General features: G+C 43.9%; 1 protein-coding gene across 1 annotated transcript; it reads right to left on the reverse strand.

The window, feature by feature from the left end:
- Positions 1–11,673: 11,673 nt before the first annotated feature.
- On the reverse strand, positions 11,674–22,067 carry LOC120986616 (vitelline membrane outer layer protein 1 homolog). Its single transcript, XM_040415274.1, has 3 exons — positions 21,840–22,067; positions 21,433–21,545; positions 11,674–12,046 (listed from the first exon to the last, which is right to left on the reverse strand). Exons 1-3 carry the CDS (start codon positions 21,987–21,989, stop codon positions 11,761–11,763), a joined length of 549 nt encoding a protein of 182 aa, XP_040271208.1. The 5' UTR covers positions 21,990–22,067; the 3' UTR covers positions 11,674–11,760.
- Positions 22,068–25,826: the final 3,759 nt, after the last annotated feature.

Below are 25,826 nucleotides of genomic sequence, written 5' to 3' on the forward strand. Positions count from 1 at the left end.
CATCGCAATTTTGACTTTTTCAAATGTTCTTAATATTGCTCTACTTTCGTCTTTAGAAATTAAGTAATATTGCTCTAACTTCGTCTCTTAGAATATTACGAATATTCTAAAAGACGAAGTTAGAGCAATATTACGAAATTTCGTAAAATACACATATAGATTGTAATTTAGCTAATATAGTGCTATAATCCCTTTTTTTTCCTGTAATTTTTTTTTGCCTCTTCTGAACTTAAGTTTTGTAAAATATGTACACTATTAAAAATTATTACTATAGCAGTATATTAGCTTAAATACAATCTATGTGTATTTTACGAAATTTCGTAATATTGCTCTAACTTCGTCTTTTAGAATATTACGAATATTCTAAAAGACGAAGTTAGAGCAATATTAAGAACATTTGCAAAAGTCGAAATTGCGATGCGAGTAATATAACACGAAATAGTCGCATGAAGATTTAAACTTAGCACAGCTATATTCCATATTCTAGCCTAATATGGAATATAGCAGTGCTAAGTTTAAATCTTCATGCGACTATTTCGTGTTATATTACTCGCATCACAATTTCGACTTTTGCAAATGTTCTTAATATTGCTCTAACTTCGTCTTTTAGAATATTCGTAATATTCTAAGAGACGAAGTTAGAGCAATATTACGAAATTTCGTAAAATACACATATTAGCCTAGCCATAGTCATTAGCATAGGAACGTTGCCTTATACTATCAAGATAAATTTTCGCAATATGCGAAAAAATAATTTCGCGATAATTGGAATAATTGCGAATATTCGATTTCGACGAATATAACACGAATATTCATGCGAATATTCGCGAAATATCGCGAAATCGAATATGGCACCTCCCGCTCATCACTAATAAAAAGTGGGGTAAAGGACAGCTCTGCCCCTGACTCAAGATGGCAAGGTGCACCAGACGGATGTTGTACCCCGATCACCAAGAGAAAATTGTAGTATAGGAAAGAATGGGCACTTTTATAGCTGGACCACAATATTAGTAAAGTGACACTGATTTATTAATAGCAGTATATAGATTGGTACAGATAGTTACCTATTGTCACTATACACAGATTAAAACTAAATGATATATCCTAAAAATATATTGCCCTCTAAAAATACAATAAAATAATTGATAAAACACTAATTAAAAAAAATATATATTTTTTTTTAAAAACTGTTTAATCTAATATCAGTCCACTATAGCTGATAAGTGAATAGGCTGCAAGGTCTGGTTTCCCGGCCAAATAATAAATGATATCTGAAGTCTGGGACAAATCTGTTCAGGCTGCAGATACACCAACAAACTGGCTGTACTCAATTAACTACAGCAGTGACTGGTACCAAATGAATATCCGTAAAATACACAATCCCTGTCGAAACACAATCCAAAGTGCGCAAGTGTTGATATTAAGTGGTGACAAAAAATCAATGAATCAATAATAGCAATACATAAGTGCTGAAAATGAGATGATAATGGAAAACGTGATACAAAAAACAATAATGGAAAAAATAGTGAAAAAATAGTAAAATAGTATCATGAAGCAGTCTTGCTGATACTGCAAGAAGGTGCACGTGCAAATATCTGTAAAATATAAATATAAGTATAACAGTGCTCGAGTCCTTAGAATATTCAGTACCAATGTAGCTGGATCGGCAATACTAGCGGACAGTCCGTCTCACTGATTTGTTGTATTGCCAAAACTCAGTCTTTCTGTTATAATATAGTGAATCTCCTGGGAATTGACCTTATGTTAAAATGTTGCAATCCACACAATTCCTGGAAGTAAGCTAAATATTAAACAGTTGCTATCCACAGGGTTATAGATTCAGCAGCACCTGTGCGGTATAGATGCGGTAAACTAGTTGAGTAACGTTCAATGCAATTACAGCAGTGTTGGTTTGTTACTCACGTTCAGTCCTGCTATTCACACCGTGGCGTCCCACGTGGTGTAAGTTCAGGGTAAGCTTACCTTTTGGCAGCGGGTAACAAGGCTGCCTTACTGTTAATATTAAAAAAAAAATTATTTTTTATTATAATATATTTAAAATAACGAGAGATATCTATAGTAGATTGTCAAATATAAAAATGAAATGGCGTTAAACTGTTCTAAAATATTTGTGCAACCTCAGTTGCAGGGTATAAAACTATATATATTCAGCCAGTAAAGGCTTGAGAATGGCGCAGAGATAGTCCCAAACAGAAAATAATTGCAAACAGGGGGCTGTCATTCTTGTACAAAATGTCCACTCCTGACTCTTTCTTAATAGAAGAAGTGTTTTGCAAGTCCATAGTTCCAATGGGGGTCATTCACTAAAATGTTTTAGGTGTGAGTTGATAGATGGTTTCTAAAAATAGATGGGGTAGATGGAATATGTCTGTATGGGAACGTCAAGACCTATATTTGAAGTCTCCATATATGACAGTGTAGAAGCACATACACGCCTGTATCTATGGTATAAATGATTGACAGAGACAGATAAGGGGTCGTCTTCTTACTCACTCTGCTGGGGGATGCTGTTGAAGAAGAACACATGGAGCCTTAGAAGAAGATTCCTACTCTTCAACAATGATTCTTTAAGGACATTCATATTCACTCATGGACAATAGACTAAGACTTTTACTAAACTATTTTTGTAAGTAATCAACTTTGATGAAGACCGAAATAAATCACATTATTAATATTTTTATATAACTCTTGTTGAACCCTGGTGAATGAGTCCTTCGGGTGTTCCTTACTTCAAATAAGCATACACTAGATTTGGAGAGAATTATCAAATCAGTTTTATATTTTTTGATACATATTTATATTATTTTACAACCACTGGCCATGCCTGGGGGATCCCTTGCCCCTTGGGAGGTTTCTACGAAATATGTCCCTCTTAAAGAGCAAGTAATCGTGACGCCAGCTGCCGTTAAGCAGCGAGGACTTGGAGTTCCTTTTGTAGATGGTAGTGTTGGTACCCAGGGTAGGATTGCCAGAGTGGTGTAGAGTGGCCTACAGTCTCTGTAGATGTTGAATACATGTGTCACGGTGCTCCTACCTGGATATCCTTGGATCCCAGATGTGATGTTGTCTGAAGCAATGCAAAAAGGGTAGTTGAACTTGGAGGGTAAATAAGTAGAATAAATGGAGTCCAGACTTTGAAGTAACATTGAACACAGCTTTACTTGGCATAAACTGCAATCCAAACAGTTTCCAAACGGTATCTTGGTCATCAGCAGGTATTGGCTTATTTTGGGCAGGCAAATACTTCTCTACAACAATCTCAGCTCTGCTATGCTAGCTGGAGTAAAGAGGAACTTTTCTCTTCTGCTGGAACTTTAGTTTAGCTGTAGTCTGTCTCTTACTTCATCTTTAATCCTAGGAACTTCTTGTCCTGGCTTTGAGATTTAGCCTGGATGAAGGCAATGCAAGCCCAGGAGGGGACAAGCAACCATGTAGACTTCAGAGGCAGGGCCCATGGGCCTAGCAGAGCAAGCAGTGCTCTGCTAGCCGATGCACTCTCACTCACTAAAACTAACTCCTCCCTCTCTAAAGAGGGCTGGGAGGAACCAGGAGGTTCCTCTCCGGGGAAGCTAACACTGCCAATGTTGCCGCCATCTGCTGGTAGACCAGGCAATTACATGAACATTACCAGTTTCATGAATAAATATGCACATTATTAGAAGATGAAATGAGGTACATTAGATGATATAAATTCGCACATAGGAGGCAGTAGCAAGGTGCCAAAAAGGAGTGGTAATGGCACTCTGGGACATTACAGAAGCTCAAAGGAAAGCCTAATTGGATCTATGCCAGTCATTGCAAGAAAGTGTTGAGTCTGGAGACTTGAAATCCTGACTCAAAGAATATGGATTCTAAATGAGATAGTAAAAATAGGTTTCTGGGCTGTGAAAAAGTTGTGTAAAAGGAAGAACAAAGCTGTTACAGTCCGATACTTCCAGCCCAGTGACCTATTGATAGTATTGGCCAAATATTCTCAGTATTAATAGTTTTTATGTTCACAATAATCGAGAAGTTGAAGACTGAAACCCAACTAAGCATCCACCACTCAACATCGCCCCCATATATTCTGTAAGAGGGATAGGGGAGAATCTGACTTCCCATTGTACGAGGGAGTCTATCCAATAGTGGTGAAACAACTAACAGGTACCATGGGACAGATTGTAGAACCTACTTCGATTAGGGACAGCGTCCGGCCAATTGAAATGTCTTCAAAGGGGGGACTGATAGAGATGTGGATATCATTCTTGATCACCTAAGATGGCCCCTATATCCTGCAGCTCTCAGACAACATCTTATTCACTCAGGTTGGGACTAAAAGCACAACGGCTTCACCTTGTCCAAGAGGACCCGCCGTCCTGATGTGTCATATATGAGATATGCTGTGTACTGCTGTTAGTGTGAAGCCATTACAAGATGGCGCTTGCACTTAGATGTTTACACAGTTTGCATACCAAAGTTAGTAAAACAAGGCTCAATGCGCAGCTGCCAAGTGTTATCTCTTTTCTTATTTTTGTATTCTAGCCAATGGAACAATGCCACGAGCCTCAGGGGAATGCCCTCTCTGATGTACTTATATACTGCTTAATTTCCTTTAATAAAGGAGAAATGCTTTGACCCTTGCCTGGTGTCAGTGTAATTTCTTCCATGCATGTAAAATCCTAGGATTACTACTAATTTGGAGCAGTAGAACAAACATAATTAGCTCTGATTGAGGGAATCTTTAACAGGGGCATGCGCATTCACATAACACCTAATTCATACCAAGACGATCCTGAGTTTCTAAAAGGCTGGGAGGCACTATTAACAAAGAATTCCCTGCGGATGCAGGCATATCTATTAGAATACGAAAAAAAGGTCCTGGCATATACAATTAGAGAAGGAAATCAATGATATACAAAACTTCCGTACCCAACAGGAGTTTGGCACTTTGGAAGATAGACTTCAAAAAAACATAGAGAATTTGCAAAGTGAAGTTAAAGAAAGAAAACATCAAAAATATAATAAAGACAAAAGGGATTTTGAAACAGAATGCATTTACGTGAAAAATATTGGAATTAAGTGCCTCACTTAATTATAGAAATAATCGTGTGCAATACACAGATATCTCAGAGTCTGAACAATCTGAATCAGAAGAAAGTGGGGAAAATCAGAGATCAGGAATTAAGTGTAAAGCTAGAAATAGGGTAGGTCCGTAACAGCAATCAAAAATGTCAAACAAATCAGTCACAAATTCAAAGAGGAGGAGATATACAACTTGGAGAGGGGGGGGCAGCCGCCATCATTATCTCACCCCCTCAATGTGATGCCACCCAGTGGAGCTATAGTATCAATGACACCTTCCTCTTTTTTAGTACCTGGAATACAACTGAGGGACAGGGAGAAATGGGGATATCGACAGGGGACATAGCTGGAGTAAAACAAGATATTAATTTGTCTAAAATAACTCTGAAACCTGAACATGAAACCCTTATAAGAAAGGGCCTCTCGTTCACGCCAGCACCTTATTTCATCTGTTTCACCTGGGTTAAGGATGTTAACCTTTTTGCTAGCGCTTTACAAAGAGTATAAACATAAAGAAAAAGACACAAGTGAACTTGTGAAAAAGGAGAAGAGAGCTATACAGATACTCGAAGAATTAGAGCAGGGGTGGCCAACCCGCGGCTCTCGACCTGCATGCGGCTCTTTGACACTTCAAGTGCGTCTCTTGCGGTGGAGATGGGAAGCAGCTGCGGCCTAATAGAGAACATGGCATGCGCCGCTCTCAGCGCGCACCAAGTTCTCTTCACTAGCACAGTGGGGAAGTAGGGAGTCCCTCCGTCTCCACTGTGACGCGGCTGACGCTGCCACCAATGGGGAGATGGGGGGCGGCTGTGTCCACTGCACCACCAATGAATGTAATTAACACATTCATTCAAGTATAGGAGGCAGCGGATGTCGGCAGTGGTATCACATACCCGGCCTCAATAACAGGGCATGCGATCCGCCGAACTGCGGAAATAACCCCTCAGGTGCCGTACGCCCTGTTATTGAGGCCGGGTATGTGATACCGCCGCCGGCACCCGCTGCCAGTATTATAAATTCTAACCATTGGTGGCGCAGTGCCCTCCCCCCCAGTATTAGTATCATTGGTGGCAGTGGCCACAGGGTCCCCTCCCCTCAGTTCCGATCGGTGCCCCAGCAGTGTAATCCTGGCGCTCTGATTTGTTACCATGGCAGCCAGGACGCTACTGAAGCCCTGGGTGCCATAGTCAGCTCCCTGCTGCTGTGTGCACTATTCACAGGGCAGCAGGGACAGTGTGAGGTCCTATTCACCCTAATAAAGCTCTATTAGGGTGAATAGGACAAGGGTTCTAGCCCCTAAGGGGGCTAATAGTAAATAAATAAAAAAGTTTAAAAAAAATACCAAAATACTAAAACTTTCCCAATTTTACATATAAAATTTACAAACAATAAAAAATAAACATATTACATATCACCATGCCCGAAAAATTGTGAACTATTAAAATATTAAAAAATATTTCCTATGCGGTGAACGCCATAACAGAAAAAAAAATCACAACCGCGCGATGTATAGCTTGTGGCTCCTGGTAGTCATACGTTTTTTTTTCTGGCTCTTTGTGTCTGTAAGGTTGGCCACCCCTGTATTAGAGAGAGAAGACAGAGGGGAATATCAAAAACCGGTTGCTCCATTTAGCACACTAACTCCCCAATCAAAGTATACTCTTCCTTTCACTAAGTATGGCAACATACAATCCTTTGTAGACGTAGTGACGAGAGATCTCCAAAAGATAAAAACCAAGGGTAATTTAGTAGGATCAAACATGACTAGAAAAGAAAAGATAACTATGCAAGAACTTATGGACGACATAAACTTGATAAAAAGGACTATTAAATAATGGTGATGACCCTATTAAAAGATAGTAGTACATATAAATCACTGAAGGACAATCCAACAGAAACATTTACTAAAAAACTAAAGGCAATTTTAACTTCTGCAAAGGAAAATAATTTAATCACAAAATCAACTTGCAGGATAACAGGCCGAACTGGATGGACAAATGTCTTTTTTCGGCCTTATGTACTATGTTACTATGTTATGTACTATGTTAAAGAAGAATACAAAGTTCTATATAATCCTAGGCCAATGATAGCGACTTTCTATGCCATTCCGAAAGTACACAGAAAATGGAACCTGTGACAAACTGCCATTTGCCACTGGGCATTGTAGAGGACTTATGGCTAGCCTCCTAACCTACGACTATGGCCCCGGGACATGTTGCTCTTCAGGAACAGTGACAGAACTGTGCCGCATGTCTGGACTGTTGGTGGGACCGAACGCGGTCAGCGGTGTATGCTGGGGATTCTGTGGAGCTGGAATCGGATGCGCGGATACACGAACGCCGCTGACCCTTACCTTCTGCCATACTGAACTTTCAGCTCCAGAGACTAAGTCCCGTTCGAAGAAGTTTTTCTGCATGGAATTGACCGACCGCACAGCCCAAATCTATGGAACTGTTTTGGGCAGGAAATTGTGCTTGCGGTCGGTCATAAAGGACTTCCACTAAACTTTTGATCCGCTGGAGGGATTTGTGTGATTTTTGGAAGTGTTTATGTTTGATGTATGCAGAGTTTAAATATGTAATTTTTATGGAGATGGAATGTATGGTTTTAAAGTTACAGTGTATGTTTAAAAACTGTATTTTTACTGTCTGTTATAGTTATGTTAATCCATAATTATATCCCAGACAGAAGGGAGGATTTTGTGTATTCGGGTGGGGATTCCTCTCCTATTGTTCCCACATGTGTATTGGTGATCTCCCTTTGTCCTGGGAGATAATTGAATTGCACTTCTGGTGTCTCCAGGCAGAGAGGAGGAAACCATGATGCATTGTGGGGACCTGCATAAATACGGGCGGGTAGCCCTCAATAAAGAGTTCAGTTCAGTTCCTGTTTTTCTAACCCTTCAAAACGCAGCCTTGTCTCGTTATTGGAGGGAATTGCTGCATCACGCTGGGGATTGCTATGTTCTGCATATTCCCTGGAGGAGAGATCTTTCCCACACGGTCCTGAATGCTGGAGGTTCATTCAGGGTGGAAGGAAGACGGCGCGGCTCCAGTTAAGCTACGGCGGTTGTGGAGTCTGCGGTTCTTGTGGTGTCTAGTGCGGTGCTTGTGATCCTCGGCGCAAGCTAGGAAGCATCCATTAACGGAAGCGGATCCGTTACAGAACCCTATCCCAGGAAGACCAACTGTGTCAGGGAATCAAAGCTTGTGTGAGGGGATTAGCAGCTATATAAACCCGATGATTTCCCCATTTGTACCCGGCCTCTCTTCATATCTAAAAAACACGAAAGACACTCTCTCCAGGCTCCAGGGTATACAGGTCAATAAAACTTGCTAATTTATTTTTAGGGTGGTGGGAGGGAAGAATAGTTTTCACGGAACAGCACGTTGACTACAGAAAGCACATATTATTTTGTGGACGTTATATAGATGATATTTTTTAATTCTTTGGGAGAGCACAGAAAAACACTTTCTACAGTTTGCTGACTTATTAAACAACAATCCAGTAGGCCTTAAATTCACTGCAGAAATACATAATCTGCTGACGGATTAGATTACGGTTGACCCCTGGCCGGTATTACCACCATCAGCATACCGGGGGCAGTATTTAGATTGCGCCAGTTTCACAGGGCGGCGACTTCGCACTCCGTCCATTTAGTGCCGCCGGCGTCCTGCGACGGGCTGCGTCCTCGTCTCCAGAGCAACGAGGGGCGGAAAGGACCCGGCCGTGCATGCCTCCTTAGCGTGGCCGGCGTCCTCCGCTCCCATAGTGACTGCGAAGTGTCTGAGCGCCGAACTGGGCACTCGGCGCTCAGCTGTATGCAGGGGGATGAGTCATGTGACGCTGGCCACGTCACATGACTCCTACTCTCCCCTATTTAATAGGCAGCCTGCTGGCCACTGGTTGCCTATGATTAAGGTCCTATACTCAGTGTGAATTCCCATTGACATTTACTTGGTGTTCGTACTTCGGCTTGTTATTTTACTTCGTCTCTTGCCTTCTTCTTTTGTACTGCTGCTTCTTCTGGTGTATCACTTCTGCCTGACTTAGACTAATCTCGCCTCATCCCTGTGTCTTATTTTGCTTCTCCTGGTATTGACTCTCGGTTTGTACATTGACGCTGCTTCTGTTTGTTCCCTGGTATCGCCTTGACCTCCTGGTTTTGACCTTTGCTAGTCCGACCTCTCTTTGCTTCTCTGTGTTGTTTGTGTTAGGGATCGCCGCCCAGTTGCGCTCCGTTACCTGCAAGTAGGCAGGGACAGAGGTGTGGGTGGCGTCAGTTTGCACCTTCCCCATCCCCTTCTCGTGACAGCCAGATTCTTTCATTGCTGGTAAATTTCCTTAACCCCTCGGCCCTGCAACAAATTGACAGTGTCTCCATTTTTGTGGTGTGCTCCCTGATATGGTCGTACAGTTACTGTCTGTACAGGAATGGGGATCGCACCTGTCATTGAACCCCCCAGATGCTGTGATCATCACTGACCACGGCATCTGAGATTAAAATTAAGGCATTTCAGGGGTTAGTGACATCACTGCGCCTGGCCAGCGTGATGACATCATCTCGCCAGCCCCGCTACGGCTTCTCTGTGATCAAATGGATAAAGTGAATACGTTCTTATTTTCATTTCCTTAAAAATAGATTAATTAGTACGAAACGCGAGGAAATTTGACCTCACGGCAAATCGAATGTTCCCTGAAATTCAAATCGAAGTCAATCCGTTTGGCATTGACTCGCTCAACACTAATTACGGCATTTAAGGGGTTTGGAAGACTAATCAGCTGACGGTGCCATTCCCCCTCCCACCACATATCTGTCATTTTACCGCTCCTATTAGGCTCCGGCAGAGGCAGGGCCTAATAAGACACCTATCTGTATTTCAGAACAGGCAGAGGACACTGCAGCAGATATGTCTTACAGTCTATTAAAGATTCAGCTTCCTGGTGCTGAAGAACCCTGAGAAGACTTTTTAAAAAATATAAGAGTTTATAAAATGGTTAAAAATATAAAAAGTATTAAAAATTAATTATTATGTAAAAGGATAAAAACATAAAGATAAACATAAAGCACACATAGTTTTCATTGCTTGATGTTGTAACAATCCAAATTAATAAATTGTTTACCCACCCGCCTGGTGAACGCCAGGAACAGAAAAAACAACAAGGCACAATTATTTTTTTCCCCCACTTTCTAAAAATGAAACGAAAATCAATCAGAAGTTACAGAATATAAACCCCGGACTGGTGGCCGTAAAAACGACAGCTTGTCCTGGAGGAAACACGCCTTCACGTGGACCCTTCTTCTCTGGGTGGTAAGACGCCATAATGAGGGGGGGGAGGGGGATTTTGATCTAGACTATGCCCCCCCTTGTTAAGCCACAACCACCAAACCACACCTATTCTACCTGTTGGTCACTCTTTGTGGTTGAGAAAGATGGAGGTGAAGATCTTCTCAGGAGAGGAGTGGGCACAGGAAGGCTGTGTGTGACTGGGATTATGGGGGGCTCTGACTGTATGGTCTGGATGAAGGGACGGGGAATTGTTTACTCTTTTCTCCAGTATTGAAGGGGCTGTAGAACCAATAAATGTCATTTCAATATAATTCAGCAGAAAAACCAAGTTACCTCTCTCTTTACTTCATTATAATGGCGCCCCCTGGTGCTTAATCTGTATAGTAATGTGATGTCCACCTGCCCAGCTGGTCACATCTGCTCTATTCTATTCTACAGCGGCCCGTCTAATGAAATAAGTTGTGGAAGTTACAGGTGGAGAGCTCCATCAGAAAGGACGCGCCCATCAACTATGATGGGGTGAGAGCTGCAGTAGAAAGGACACATGCCTGAGTTGTGAAGGAGAGAGCTGCATCAGAAAGGGCACACCCCTTAGCTGTCACAAAGAGAGAACTGCATCATAAATGACACACTCCTCGGCTACGATGGGGTGAGAGCTGCAGTAGAAAGGGCATGCTCACCCCCCTCCCCCCGAGTTGTGACTGGGAGAAAGCTGCAGTAGAAAGGACACATGCCTGAGCTGTGACGGAAAGAGAGCTGCAGCAGAAAGGACACATTTTTGAGTTGTGACAGGGACGAGGAGTGAGCTACAGCAGAAAGGACAATTCCCTGAGCTGTGATGGGAAGAGAGCTGCAGCAGAAGGGACACACCCCCTGAGCTGACATACAAATGTATGCTATGAGGACCAGCGTTTTCTAGGTATGCCCCGGCAATATCCTTTTCTGTGTCTGCTCTGGTCATCAGTATCAGATGAGAGGGGTGTGACCCCAGTCCTCTCACCCATCAGCTGCCAGGCCTCTGTGTATGGATGGAAGCAGAAGGCTCCGCACAGTGCACAGTTCCTGGCACCGGTGCACTGAAGCTCAGCTCCTCTGCTGCAGCGCCCGGTGTATGAGACTGTCTATCCTCAGCTCCATACACAGTATAGCTTCCAGAGCCGCAGCTCCCTGAGGATAGATCATCAATGTCTGTAGCTCGGAGAACCCCTTTATATTCACTCCTATATTTGGGAGAAAGAAATTGACCTTCAAGCCTCAATGACCTGAACTGATAAGACATAAGGACAAGTAGACAACAAGGGCGAGACGGTGACCAAGACATGAACCTATGGTTTTATTTACGAGATTGAGATCCAGTTTTACATGAACCCCATGGGGTGATTTGTGGTCAACAACATTCAAACTGGACATCATTCATAGCGGTGTCATCTCCTCTGCCTTGTGGTGCTTCCACTTTGGTTTTGATAGCACAGATCCCATCATCGCAAGGACGACTCCAGCCTTCAAAAGTTCCCCAGCGGCCACCATATCCGTTCAGAGGTTTGGGATCTGAACATAACATCTCCATGTTGTTGGCCGCTGTGTCATCTCCATCACCCTGAGGGGGTTCAACCTGCAGCCTAAAAGCTGCTAAATGTTCTTGACAACGTGAAACGTTAGTCCATTGCCCCCATCTGTGGAGAAAGAACATAGTTTGGATGGTTATTTACCTCGTACATTACCTCGTACTTGATTATCATAATAATGATACCTTCAAGAACATGTATGCTAACTAGTGATGAGCGAGCATGCTCGGCCGAATACTTGTTCGGCTTGAGCATCGCTATGCTCGGCACATGGTGGTACTCGGCCGAGTACCACATGTGCTCGAGCGGCATGCTCGAGTCTCCTCCCCGCAAGTTTCGTGGCTGCTAAGCAGCCAATAAACGTGCAGGTAAGTACCGCCATCACTGTAATGCCAGTAGCCATGTTGGCTGCTGGCATTATAGTGATTGGTTGGCCGGAACGCGTCATCGGGTGCTATATTGCACCCGATGACGCGGGTTCGGCTCATTGCGACTCTGGGAGAGCTGCGCTTAGGAAGGGACAGACGGTGTAGGGAGATTGTGATCGCAATATATTCCAGTGAATAACATTTCAAAGTCCCAAAAGTCCTTTTAAGGACTATTGTGTGTGGTGGCAGCAATTTAATTGTGCAAAGTAGTACTTTATATATTTTTTTATACTTTGCGAAATAGCGATTCTTTTGCTATATAGAAGGTGTCTGCAGTGACTTGTGTCATCTGTGCAGCAAAACCTTCTGTGTGTCAGGGGCAGAGATAGGAAGAATATTAGTAAAAACAATCATTTTTCTCCCATAATCCACATTTTTGCTGTCAACGGTGTAATCCGTGAATTGTGTGATCTGCGCTTCAAAACCTTGTGTGGTTGTCAGGCCCAGATATAGGGAAGAATATAAATATAAATATAAACTACATCAGAAAACAGTGTCTGTACCGCAGATTCCAATAATCTGGGCCTAAAATAGTGTCCATATGCTGTGTGTTTCTGTGACATATACTGTCCTGCATCCGAAAACTGTTTCTTTTGGGCAAATTCCAATAATCTGGGCCTAATATGGGTCCATATTCTGTGAGTTTCTGTGACATATACTGTCCTGCATCAGAAAATGGTGTCTTTAGCGGACTGTAAAACAATCTTCACCACATCTCGTGACAAAACCATTAATATGAAGAAGGTGAGAACTAGGGGACGGGGAAGTGGGTGTGAAGCTGTTGGTGCACGCAGAGGCCGTGGCCCTGAGCACAATGAAACTGTGCCTGCCGCCAGTGCACCAGAAAAAAAATGAATCCACCGTACCCAGCTTCATGTCCAACTTAGCTGGGCGGCGCAGGACAACACTGTCCAAAACGGACCAGTGAGAACAGTTGGTCTGTTGGATTGCTGAAGATAATGCTTCCAGTCGGTTAAGCACCACCCTCTCTTCCACCAAGTCCAGTCTCTGTAGCCAAGAGTCTGGTCAACCGAATCCTCTCTCTGATCATCCTTCCTCCCACCATGGAGAGGCTTGCCAAACGAGTGATCCCGCACTCAGATATTCCGAGGAGCTCTTTCCAGCTCCACTATTACATTTGGCCCTTGTGCCCAGCATGCTTGAAGAGGGACCTGAGATATTGTGCCATGATTCCCAACCTCTTGAGCCTTCACAGTCTCAAGAAGATGATGGTGGTGAACGGCAATCATTCGTTCACGAGGTGGATGATGATGAGACACAGTTGCCAATCACTGAGGTTGTAGTTAGGTCAAGTCAGGAGAATGAGCAGAGTGAGGAAGTGGAAGAGGAGGTGGTTGACAATGAGGGCACTGACCCAACATGGGAAGGTGAAAAGCCGAGCGAGGACAGCAGTACAGAAGGGGAGGGATCCACAGCACCGCAACAGGCTGGAAGAGGCAGTGGGGTTGCAAATGGGAGAAGTCGGCCCACACCAAACAGGCCGGCAACACCAAGCACCCCTATGCGTAAATCTACCTTGCCAAGGGGTAGGTGTTCCGCAGTATGGCGCTTTTTTAAGGAAAGTGCAGACGACAAAAGAGTGATAGTTTGCAACCTGTGCCGTACCAAAACGAACCGGGGCGTGAACACTAGCAACCTCACCACCACCTGCATGATCCGCCACATGGCATCCAAGCACCCTAAAAAGTGGGCTGAACGCCTGGGTCCGCAATCTGGGTCTGCGGGTCACACCACTGCCTCCTCTTCCCCTGTATTATGCACTACTGGCCAATCCCCTGTCGAAGGTGCAGGCCCGGCTGCCTCTTGCCCTGCACCTGGACATTCGCATGAACCATCAGCAACAACATCCACTTCCATGTCCCAGCGCAGAGTCCAAATGTCCATAACACAGTCATCAGCAGCAGGCCCTTGCCCGTAATGTTTTAGAGGGTCAGCTCAGCAGCAGGTCCTCGCCCCTAATGTTTTAGAGGGTCAGCTCAGCAGCAGGCCCTCGCATATAATGTTTTAGAGGGTCAGCTCACCAGCAGGCCCTCGCATATAATGTTTTACAGGGTCAGCTCACCAGCAGGCCCTCGCCCCTAATATTTTAGAGGGTCAACTCAGCAGCAGGCCCTGACATATACTGTTTTACAGGGTCAGCTCAGCAGCAGGCCCTTGCATATAATGTTTTAGAGCTTCAGCTCACCAGCAGGCACTCGCATATAATGTTTTAGTGCGTCAGCTCACCAGCAGGCACTCGTATATAATGTTTTAGAGCATCAGCTCACCAGCAGGCCCTTGCCCCTAATGTTTTAGAGGGTCAGCTCAACTGCAGGCTCTCGCATAAAATGTTTTACAGGGCCAGCTCAACTGCAGACCCTTGCATATAATGTTTTACTGGGTCAGCTCACCTGCAGGCCCGCACCTAAAATCTTTTACTGGGTCACCTCACCTGCAGGCTCGCAACTCATGCTGCCTTGCTTTGAAGTAGTAGCCATAGCCGTTTATCAGCCTCCTTCTCCAAAATCGAACAATGATTTCCCGTTACCAGTGGTCACCATGTTAGGCGCATAAAAGAACATCGAAAGTTGATAGGGAAGATATCAAAATGGATGGTGGACGTCACAGAGACTTGCGATCAGGCAGAAGTTATTTAGAGTCAACAAAGCGGCAGCAGGGCTTCTCCTGTATAACGCTTCCTCATCCAAAATACTGCAGCGACATTCCCTGTAATTTTTTATTACATCTTAAGAGTCCTGTATTGTTATTTATCGTCACTATCTCCCCGAATCGCAAGCGGGTAATTGCCGCACGCCTGTTGACTTCCTTGGATGCTTCTGTAGTGTCCCACTAGGTAAAGGTGGGCACTTCACAAGGGTTAATATGTCTATTGCATTAATGTGATTTGTTATGCTCATTTCCCTGTGTTATCTGGGTGTCAGGCCTGTTAGGGTGTAGTTCAGCCTCCTAGACATTAGAGGGAGCTAGAGAGCCCTGAGTATATATAGGTAGGCCCAGACAGGGGAGAGTTAGTGCATTCCAGGTGGCTAGTAGTGCAGTCTAGCCTGCCTGAAGTTCCTGAACCTCTGTTAGCTCAGAAGATTAACCCCGAGAGAAGAGTTTGCCTCCTGGGAGAAACCTACAGTTCCCTCAAGCAGAGGAGAGCCAGTGTTCCAGCTAAACAAGTAAGCTGAAGGGCAGAGGAATCATTAAATTAAAGCAAGGGATATATACCTGAGGAAGATTGTTTACCAAGGATAAAAGCCAGCATTAGGGCATATGGGCCTCGGAATATAGCCAGCCAGAACTACTGAGGAATAGTGCAGCCTGGTCTGTGAGTGATGATTTTACCCTCTGAGTATCTCGCAAAGAACATTATCTGCCATTTATAGAAAGCCTGCTAATCGTTACTGCTGCAATGTGGAACTGAACCCGAACTGTACAAAGTTGAACTGTTTCCAAGTAAAGCAAAGTTTGGTTCACCATACCATCTGTGTACCTTACTCATTACAACTAGAAATCGGTGTGCCACCGTTACAGGCACTGGCGTCACGTTTCTTAAAGGGACCTTGCCCCAGGCACATAAAACACCTGCAACATCCAGGGCACCTCATCCACCACCAGGCCTGTTCCCTAAATACAGAGTGTGCCCCAGAGGACTACTGTGCCAGCCTCTCCTTCACTGCTGTGCGCCTGCCCAGGGTTCTTCTACAAAACTGTGAGTAACCCTCACTTGCCCATTAACCGTGACCTCACAATTGCAATACCCTGCAGGTCTGGCGTGCTGCACTTTTGCTTCATTACTTGACCCAACCTCTCTGGGTGGTTCACAATTAGGGAAAAAAAGGGGCAAGGGAACAACAGCCAATCAGATTTCAGCCATTGACCTCCCTTGGATGTGGTATCCCTTTCTCAAGCTCCCTCTCCGGCATCGAAACCTGATTCCCCGTGATCACCATGGTAGGCGCAGAAAATGGATTGTCGCCGTCATGGGGACGTGCAATCGCCTAGAGGTTATCTAGAGTCACCAATGCGGCAGCAGACCCTCGCCCCTAAGGTTTTAGATCGTCAGATCAGCAGGCCCTTGCTCCAAATGTTTTTGAGGGTCACCAGCAGGCCATCAATCATAATTTTTCAAGGGTGTGTATGATGCCCTCCTTTATGTATAACAAAGTGTGTATTGTAGTGCCGATTCCTTGTAATTTTTGGCAGCCCTTTCACTTAGGGCATAGGCTTTATGAGTGTAGGAGTTCCACTACCTGAACAATTGTACCACAATGTGAATGAGGCCCTTGCACTTTTTACACAATTGAATATACAGGAAAGAATGTTTCCTAACAATTTTTTCTGTTAAATAGATTTTTTGGGGGGGTTATGTGCGTATTTTTGTCAGTCTGTAAAAGTGGCGTACAACTCGGACAACATGGTTCCCAGCAGTGACCTGGGAGTCCAAAATGTATCCAGACATCTTCCCCATGTTGTTCCCGATCCATTTCGGTGGTGTTTCTGTCACTTTCTGAACTTTTCCAATGGACCAGGCACCCCCCCTCTTCAGAGCACAGGGGGCCTGGTTGTCTCCCATTGACTTCCATTATACTAGCGTGCTTGTTCGAGCACACAAATATAGCAATGTGTGTTCTTTGGTGCTCAATCATCACTAATGCTAAATACAAGGACATGTATAATACCTACAAGAACATGTATGATGCCTACAAGAACATGTATGATACCTACAAGAACATGTATAAACCCTACAAGAACATGTATGGTACCTACAAGAACAGGACATGTATAATACCTACAAGAACATGTATGATGCCTACAAGAACATGTATGATGCCTACAAGAACATGTATGATACCTACAAGGACATGTATAATACCTACAAAAACATGTATAGTTCCTACAAGAACATACATGGTACCTACAAGAACATGTATGATGCCTACAAGAACATGTATGATACCTACAAGAACATGTATAAACCCTACAAGAACATGTATGGTACCAACAAGAACAGGACATGTATAATACCTACAAGAACATGTATGATGCCTACAAGAACATGTATGATGCCTACAAGAACATGTATGATACCTACAAGGACATGTATAATACCTACAAGAACATGTATAGTTCCTACAAGAACATACATGGTACCTACAAGAACATGTATGATGCCTACAAGAACATGTATGATGCCTACAAGAACATGTATGGCACCTACAAGAACATGTACAGTATGATGCCTACAAGAACATGTATGATACCTACAAGTACATGTATGAGCACACTTTCGTTCATGAAACTGAGGACTTTGAGGAGATTGGACTTACTTTGCCCTCTACAGCATTATTATCATCCCGTGTGTCAGTAATTTGCTTACATTGAAGCAGGGGCATTGCTAGGGTCTCAAAAGGTCTGGGGCCCAAACCCCAATGCATATGGCCCAATTCTTTAAGTCGACCAATATTCCTCTGTTTACTGTCCTCAGAAATGATAATTCCTCAGCCCCTCAGCCATAGATTCCCATGTAAATACCATCACACCATCTCTCTAGCCCCCTCCAAAATACAGTCCCATGTAAATAACATCACACTATTTCTCCAGTCCCCTCCAAAATATAGTCCCATGTAAATAACATCACACCATTTCTTCAGCCCCCTCCAATATACAGCCCCATGTAAATAACATCCCTCTCTATCTACAGCCCCCTCCAAAATACAGTCCCATGTAAATAACATCTTCTCCTCCCCCACCGCCTTTAACATGCAGTACCATGTAAATAACATTACCTCCTCTATATTCAGTCCCATGTTGTAAATAATATCACTCCCTCCCCCAGACACCTTCAACATACAGTCCCATGTAAAAAAAATCACCCCCTCCCCAGCCACCTCCAATATGCAGTCCCATGTAAATAGCAGTACCCCTTAACATTCAGTCCCATGTAAATAATATCACTCCCTCCCCCAGACACCTTCAACATATAGTCCCATGTAAATAACATCACCCTGCCCCAGCCACCTCCAACATGCATGCCCATGTAAATAACATCACCTCCTCAACTTTTAGTCCCATGTAAATAACATCACTCCACCCTACTGTCCCATGTAAATAACTTCCCTCCTTTCAGCCCTAACATACAGTCCCAGTTAAATAACTATAATTCCCAGCATTGCTCTGCCTCTCCCTTCACTTACGTATCCTCATGTAGCAGACATCACTCAGTTCCTTCTCAGGACTTCTCTTCACTGCTGAGCGCTGTCCTCTCCTGCACTGGTCACATGTTCGTGACATCATCGCAGGTCCTTTTCAGCTACTGCATTTAGTACTGATCACATGGACTGTTATGTCATCACAGGTCCGTCAGCTCTTGCAGGGCATTAGATTCAATAGTATTGCTGTCCTAAGGCAATACAGTTGGATCTATCTGGCAGGCAGGGATAGGACAAAACATCAGGGGCCCAGGCACCGAATGTTTTAACCTAGCAACGCCCCTTCATTGAAGTGATATTGAGTTACAGAAGGTATCATTTCTGTTTCTGACTTCACATCTCTTAGCATCTCCTCCTTGTTCAGTGTCTGCACAGAGCTAGTTGTGGTTCTCACACCAGTAGAGTACAGTCATTATGTACAGAGATCATTACATTGTAAGAGCTCGGGCAACTTATTATAAAGGGTTCTACTTCAGATCAGCATCACAAAGACCCTGAAAGTAGTGTTGATCGAGCACCAAAGTGCTCAGGTGCTCTGGCCGAACACCTCTACCGAGCACCCGTGCACAATGTAAGTCAATGGAAGAATCCGAGCATTAAACCAGGCACCCCCTGCTCTGAAGAGGGGAGGGTGTCTGGTTCATAGGAAAAGGTCAGAAATTGATGGAAACACCACCGAAATGGTTTGGGAACAGCATGGGGAGGATGTCTGGATGCACCTTTCGGATTTCACAGGTCATTTACCTACTTACCACACATTAGGGCCCCTGGAAAATGCCAGGGCAGTATAACTACCCCACAAGTGACCCCATTTTGGAAAGAAGACACCCCAAGGTATTCCGTGAGGGGCATGGCGAGTTCCTAGAATTTTTTATTTTTTGTCACAAGTTAGTGGAAAATGATGATTTTTTTGTTTATTGATTTTTTTCTTACAAAGTCTCATATTCCACTAACTTGTGACAAAAAATAAAAACTTCCATGAACTCACTATGCCCATCAGCGAATACCTTGGGGTGTCTTCTTTCCAAAATGGGGTCACTTGTGGGGTAGTTATACTGCCCTGGCATTCTAGGGGCCCAAATGTGTGGTAAGGAGTTTGAAATCAAATTCTGTAAAAAATGACCAGTGAAATCCGAAAGGTGCTCTTTGGAATATGGGCCCCTTTGCCCACCTAGGCTGCAAAAAAGTGTCACACATCTGGTATCTCCGTACTCAGGAGAAGTTGGGGAATGTGTTTTGGGGTGTCATTTTACATATACCCATGCTGGGTGAGAGAAATATCTTGGAAAAAGACAACTTTTCCCATTTTTTTATACAAAGTTGGCATTTGACCAAGATATTTATCTCACCCAGCATGGGTATATGTAAAAAGACACCCCAAAACACATTCCTCAACTTCTCCTGAATACAGAGATACCAGATGTGTAACACTTTTTTGCAGCCTAGGTGGGAAAAGGGGCCCATATTCCAAAGAGCACCTTTCGGATTTCACTGGTCATTTTTTACAGAATTTGATTTCAAACTCCTTACCACACATTTGGGCCCCTAGAATGCCAGGGCAGTATAACTACCCCACAAGTGACCCCATTTTGGAAAGAAGAGACCCCAAGGTATTTCGTGATGGGCATAGTGAGTTCATAGAACTTTTTATTTTTTGTCACAAGTTAGTGGAATATGAGACTTTGTAAGAAAAAAAAAAAAAAAAAAAATCATCATTTTCCGCTAACTTGTGACAAAAAATAAAAAGTTCTATGAACTCACTATGCCCATCAGCGAATACCTTAGGGTGTGTACTTTCCGAAATGGGGTCATTTGTGGGGTGTTTGTACTGTCTGGGCATTGTAGAACCTCAGGAAACATGACAGGTGCTCAGAAAGTCAGAGCTGCTTCAAAAAGCGGAAATTCACATTTTTGTACCATAGTTTGTAAACGCTATAACTTTTACCCAAACCATTTTTTTTTTACCCAAACATTTTTTTTTTATCAAAGACATGTAGAACAATAAATTTAGAGCAAAATTTATATATGGATCTCATTTTTTTTGCAAAATTTTACAACTGAAAGTGAAAAATGTCATTTTTTTGCAAAAAAATCTTTAAATTTCGATTAATAACAAAAAAAGTAAAAATGTCAGCAGCAATGAAATACCACCAAATGAAAGCTCTATTAGTGAGAAGAAAAGGAGATAAAATTCATTTGGGTGGTAAGTTGCATGACCGAGCAATAAACGGTGAAAGTAGTGTAGGTCAGAAGTGTAAAAAGTGGCCTGGTCTTTCAGGGTGTTTAAGCACTGGGGGCTGAGGTTGTTAAGGGTCTCCAAAGACCTAGAGGGCACTATAAATGATTGAGGAAGGAGGGCAAATATTCTCTATCACAGCCTATGAGCTCGAAGCTACATGTGATAGAAATAATATCTAAGGCCAACCATACATTTTAGATAGCATCTGGCCGACAGTTGTTTCTCCTGACCTTCCCACACACATCCAAACATGCATGTCTTCTCAGTGAGAGGAGAGACATTAGCCACCAGCAGACACCTACGATGGTGGCTTATATCAAGTGAGAAGAAGAGGACCAGGCTATTTGAAGTCTCACATGCCTGTGTCCCTTCTTTCCCCAGACATCTGCTGCTGGTGGAGAGTCAGGACACTGCTACATTCAGTAGATGGATGGCCTGTCCCAGTGAGATTGGAAGGACGTGTGGCCTCACCCATGCATGGGTGCTTCCCAATCTGTCCTCATCGGTCACTATGCCTATGCCCCAGCTCAGCTCCTTCAGAAGTGACCTGGACATGAGCCAGAACGGGGTGACAAATATGTGTTTAATAGGACAGTTGAATGGACTTACGGTGATACTCTAGATGTAATCATTCCTGCAGTAGACCCGTTGTGGTATTCACAGAGCAGTCCGATTCCATTCAGGGCGGTGTCATCTCCACGACGTCCGATTGATGCTTCCACCTGAATACAGACACATATGAAAACATAGCTTTATATGACAACCATGAATACAGGGAAAACTGGCCAATAGATCCTCCACCAACCACTGCTGCTGCCATCCCACCATGAACACTTTTTTCTTCCGTCCATATCATGGGTAGATGAAATATTTCCTCCCGACACCCATTATGACCATCTGCTACATGACAACTATAGATGTCAATCTATCCCATGTCTTTTAGTGGAAGACATAGCACCAAGATCTAGGAATACCGATTATTGAGCCCCCAGATCTTCAGAGATTTCTTACTGTACCTTTAGGTTGAATCCGACAGCCCGAGAGTTAGGAGGACATCGCTCTACATCTCCCCAGGTGCCCCATCTGCCACCATTAGCAACTGAAATCCACTCTCCATAGCTCAATGCTGCCTGTATTAGTAATATCACTGCAACCGAGGACCACATCTTCTGGACTGAACGTCAGGTCACCTTCACAAGGGCAGCTCAAAGTGGTGGAGCCCTCATGTCCAGGTGTGAATTTATAGCCAGGCTACACTGTGGCACCAGGACAGTTTTTTCTTTAGGACAACCTCTTCTTTGGTGTTTTGCCTTGGTGTTTGCTGTAGAACTCATTGTCTAAATAAAGATAAAGAGCAATGTGGTAACAAAGTGCAAAATCCACTTTTTATTAAAATCTGAAATCGGTGTTTTGTATGATGAAATCCTTGTATTTGGTTGTGCCAGTGGCGTAGCATGGGTTGCCAGCACCCTGGGCAAGCCAAAAATTGTGCCCCCCCCAACCCGGGCACGACCCTTTTAACAGATACTGTAGTAGATCACTAGCAGTCCTATGTAACACCACAGATAACAGTGATAACTCTCCGTGTACAGATAATGTAGTAGATGTTCCCTGCAGTCCTATGTAACACCACAGATAACAGTGATAACTCTCCGTGTACAGATAATGTAGTAGATGTTCCCTGCAGTCCTATGTAACCCCACAGATAACAGTGATAACTCTCCGTGTACAGATAATGTAGTAGATGTTCGCTGCAGTCCTACGTAACACCAGAGATAACAGTGATAACTCTCCGTGTACAGCTAATGTAGTAGATGTCACCTGCAGTCCTATGTAACCCCACAGATAACACAGTGATAACTCTCTGAGTACATATAATGTAGTAGATGGGTGTGAGGCCCCAGAATTCAGAACACGCACAGTGTGACCTGAAGTCTGGGGCCGGTCTGCGGCAGGGTGGGCCAAATTCTCAATCTACTCCCCCAACCCTACTGTGAAACAGATATGTGGATGGACATTATTATTACAGTAGAATACCGCCCCATACCTGTTACATCCAGTGACGTCTCCTGTGATGTAGACTTTCCTCAGCGTCTTCATTCAGAGATTAGACCGCCATGATTCCTTCTTTCAGCCGCTTCTCGTCTCTGCAGAGTTTCACAGAATTTTTTTTAGGTTCCTCACTTTACTATCATCCTCTCCTTCCTGGTGTCTCAACAACTCATCCTGCTGCCCCCCTATACTGTGCTAGAGCCAGACAGATAGTCCCCCATTCCCCATAATATTATTCCCCCTGTATATTATAATAGCCTCTCTTTATTATTAATATAATGTCCCCCTCTTTATTATTAATCTGATGGCCCCTCTTTAATAACAAAGAGGAGGCCATTATATTAATAACAAAGAGGAGGCCATTATATTAATAATAAAGAGGAGGCCATTATATTAATAATCAAGAGGGGGGCCATTATATTAATAATAAAGAGGAGGCCATTATATTAATAATCAAGAGGGGGGCCATTACATTAATAATAAAGTGGGGGACATTATATTAATAATAATGTATTGGCCCCCTCTTTGTTATTAATATAATGTCCCCCTCTTTACTCTTATTACTATGCCATTCAGTACTCCTCCTCTTTCTGCTCCAGTCCTCCCCCACCCCCATAGTGCCCCCAGTGCCTCTGCAATTAGGTTAGGGTACATTAAAAAAAAATACTTACTTGTCTCCATCACAGCTTGTGGCGTCCCGATGCAAGCGGTCACGAACGCCTCACTGTGCCTTCCTGCGCCACGTCATCGCGTCATCTCGTGGGATCCGACGCAGGAGGTCACAGTGAGGTAATCGTGACCAAGTCCTGCGTCGCTCTACTGCCTTATAGGCTTCAGGTCTAGTGGCCTGAATGCAGAAATGTGACAACCCTAATGGTGTCCCCCAAATATCGGTGACCTACCAACAGGAAGAGCCTCAGGCAGAGCAGAAGTACTGCACCAACCAGGTGAGGAAAGTGGTGGATACACAACAGACAGCTCCTCCGAGAGGATTGTAATACCGTACAGATACACGCAGCAAATAAAGAGCAATGTGGTAACAAAGTGCAAAATCCACAGAATATGGGAAAATGCAAAAAAACACCAAATAAGTATATATAAGTGCCATCAACTGACTGTAATGGGGCACTGTGCTGTATGCCTGGTTCTTCTCCCTACAATGAAGGTCCCAAAAGGAGCCTCAGATGCCGGTGTGAACAATCGCTAAAGGCATCCATGATAATATAACGGTAGAGGAGCCGCGTTCAGTCCGGATGATTCGTTTTCCTTTCTTTCTTTCTTTCTTTCTTTCGTCTTCCACGTCTGTCTGAGTAAACAACTCATCTGTGGCCTGGTCGTCTATACGTCTCCTAAATGGTTGTGTTCCTGAAGGCCCCTTTACACTGCCCGCGGTGCGGCAGTTTCGTGTGAACAAGCGTTCATACGAAAGCTCGTTAGAAACAATCTGGCGGTGTAAAGTGCTGCCAATTACCCAATGAAGGAGCGAAACTCTGGTTCATGGGTAATAGTGACGTTTGTGCGGTCTCCAAAATCATTGTCTGCCGGCAGCAGATCTTTCTGTCTAAACTGCCTCTGCTGCCGGCAAGTAATGATTCTGTATGGGGACGAGCGATGGCGTTAGTGATCACTACCCCCCATACTGTGGAGGAGATCACTGCAGGTAAATGTGTCTCCTCCACTGACGAGCAGGCGATTGCCAGGAAGGAATGATTGGGCCATGTAACGGAGCCTTTAACCCCCTGATCCTCACATTAAACCCTCCTGAAAAGTTCATTTTTTTTATTGTATATTTTTAATTTATATCTCAGATAGATATAACTAGCTCAGGACTCGGGTGACTCCAGTGCATTTTAACCCCTTAGTGACTTTGCTAAAACATCTCGCTATTCACCCAGCTGTTGGCTCTCTTTCATCGCTCTCTACCGCCATATCTTCAGGATGCAGACATAGCCACTGATTTCTATAATGCCACAGTTTCTTCAGCTCTCGACTCAATAGACGACTCTGGCACACAAAGCAAGAAAACAGAGACGAGCTTCCAGGACTGCAAATACACGCCAAATTTACATCTCAAAGCATTGTCTCCAGTCTCCAAGGTCCACTGCTTTGGGATAACATTTCATTCAAAAAGCTGATCTGCAGGAGTAAGTCCCTCTCCAATCATATATTGAGGACCTTTCTTGAGGAAAAACCAATGTCAATTCCAAAATCTTAGAAACGCTCTTTACAGTGTGTGGTCGTGTGAGATTGAGAAACAGCTCTCCAATGTTGGAACACTGTTTGTGTGTGGCTTAAGTTAAATGATCAGCACTAATATTCTGCTGTTTGGCCACAAGATGCCGCTGTTTCTTAAACACGGCTAATAGACTGCAGATATTTAAATATTCAAAGAAGGTGGGGTTTTAGAACTTGCTAGAAGAGGCAGCAGCCATCTTAGAAGCTAGCTGAGACTGAGGACCTGTGTGTAAGCAGAGAATCTGCTGGATCCAGGAGTGAGAGGACCCCTCAGTGACCATAGCTGCAGCTGAGTGAAGCTGATCATTGTCCAAGACCCAGATCCTGCCCAGGGAAAGGAGAATTGTTTCCAGGAAGGCTGATAAGAGCTCAGGAACAAAGCTGCATACCCTGCGGGACCTCATGTTTGCTGGAGAGATTGGTTGTTCGGTTCAGATTTATCAGCGGATAAAGAGCCTCCGGTATTCATCAGAGGGCGCCATGCTGTGCAACACAAGGGTCTCAGCCTTTGGGCTGGGTGTATGAAAATGTATTTTATGTTCTCAGCATTTGTGGTTATGCAGCCAGCCAGTAGCGCAGGGGCAACACGTGAGGTGCACGGTGGACCGATGAGGGGCCAAGTAATAAAACACAGTTCATCAGTTTACTCACGGTTAGCAGAAAGCCTCCCTGGGCTAGCAGCACAGTGTTGAGGTGGACAGCACAAAATCCTCTGG

Source organism: Bufo bufo, chromosome 1 (genome assembly GCF_905171765.1).
Source record: "Bufo bufo chromosome 1, aBufBuf1.1, whole genome shotgun sequence".
NCBI classification, from domain to species: domain Eukaryota; kingdom Metazoa; phylum Chordata; class Amphibia; order Anura; family Bufonidae; genus Bufo; species Bufo bufo.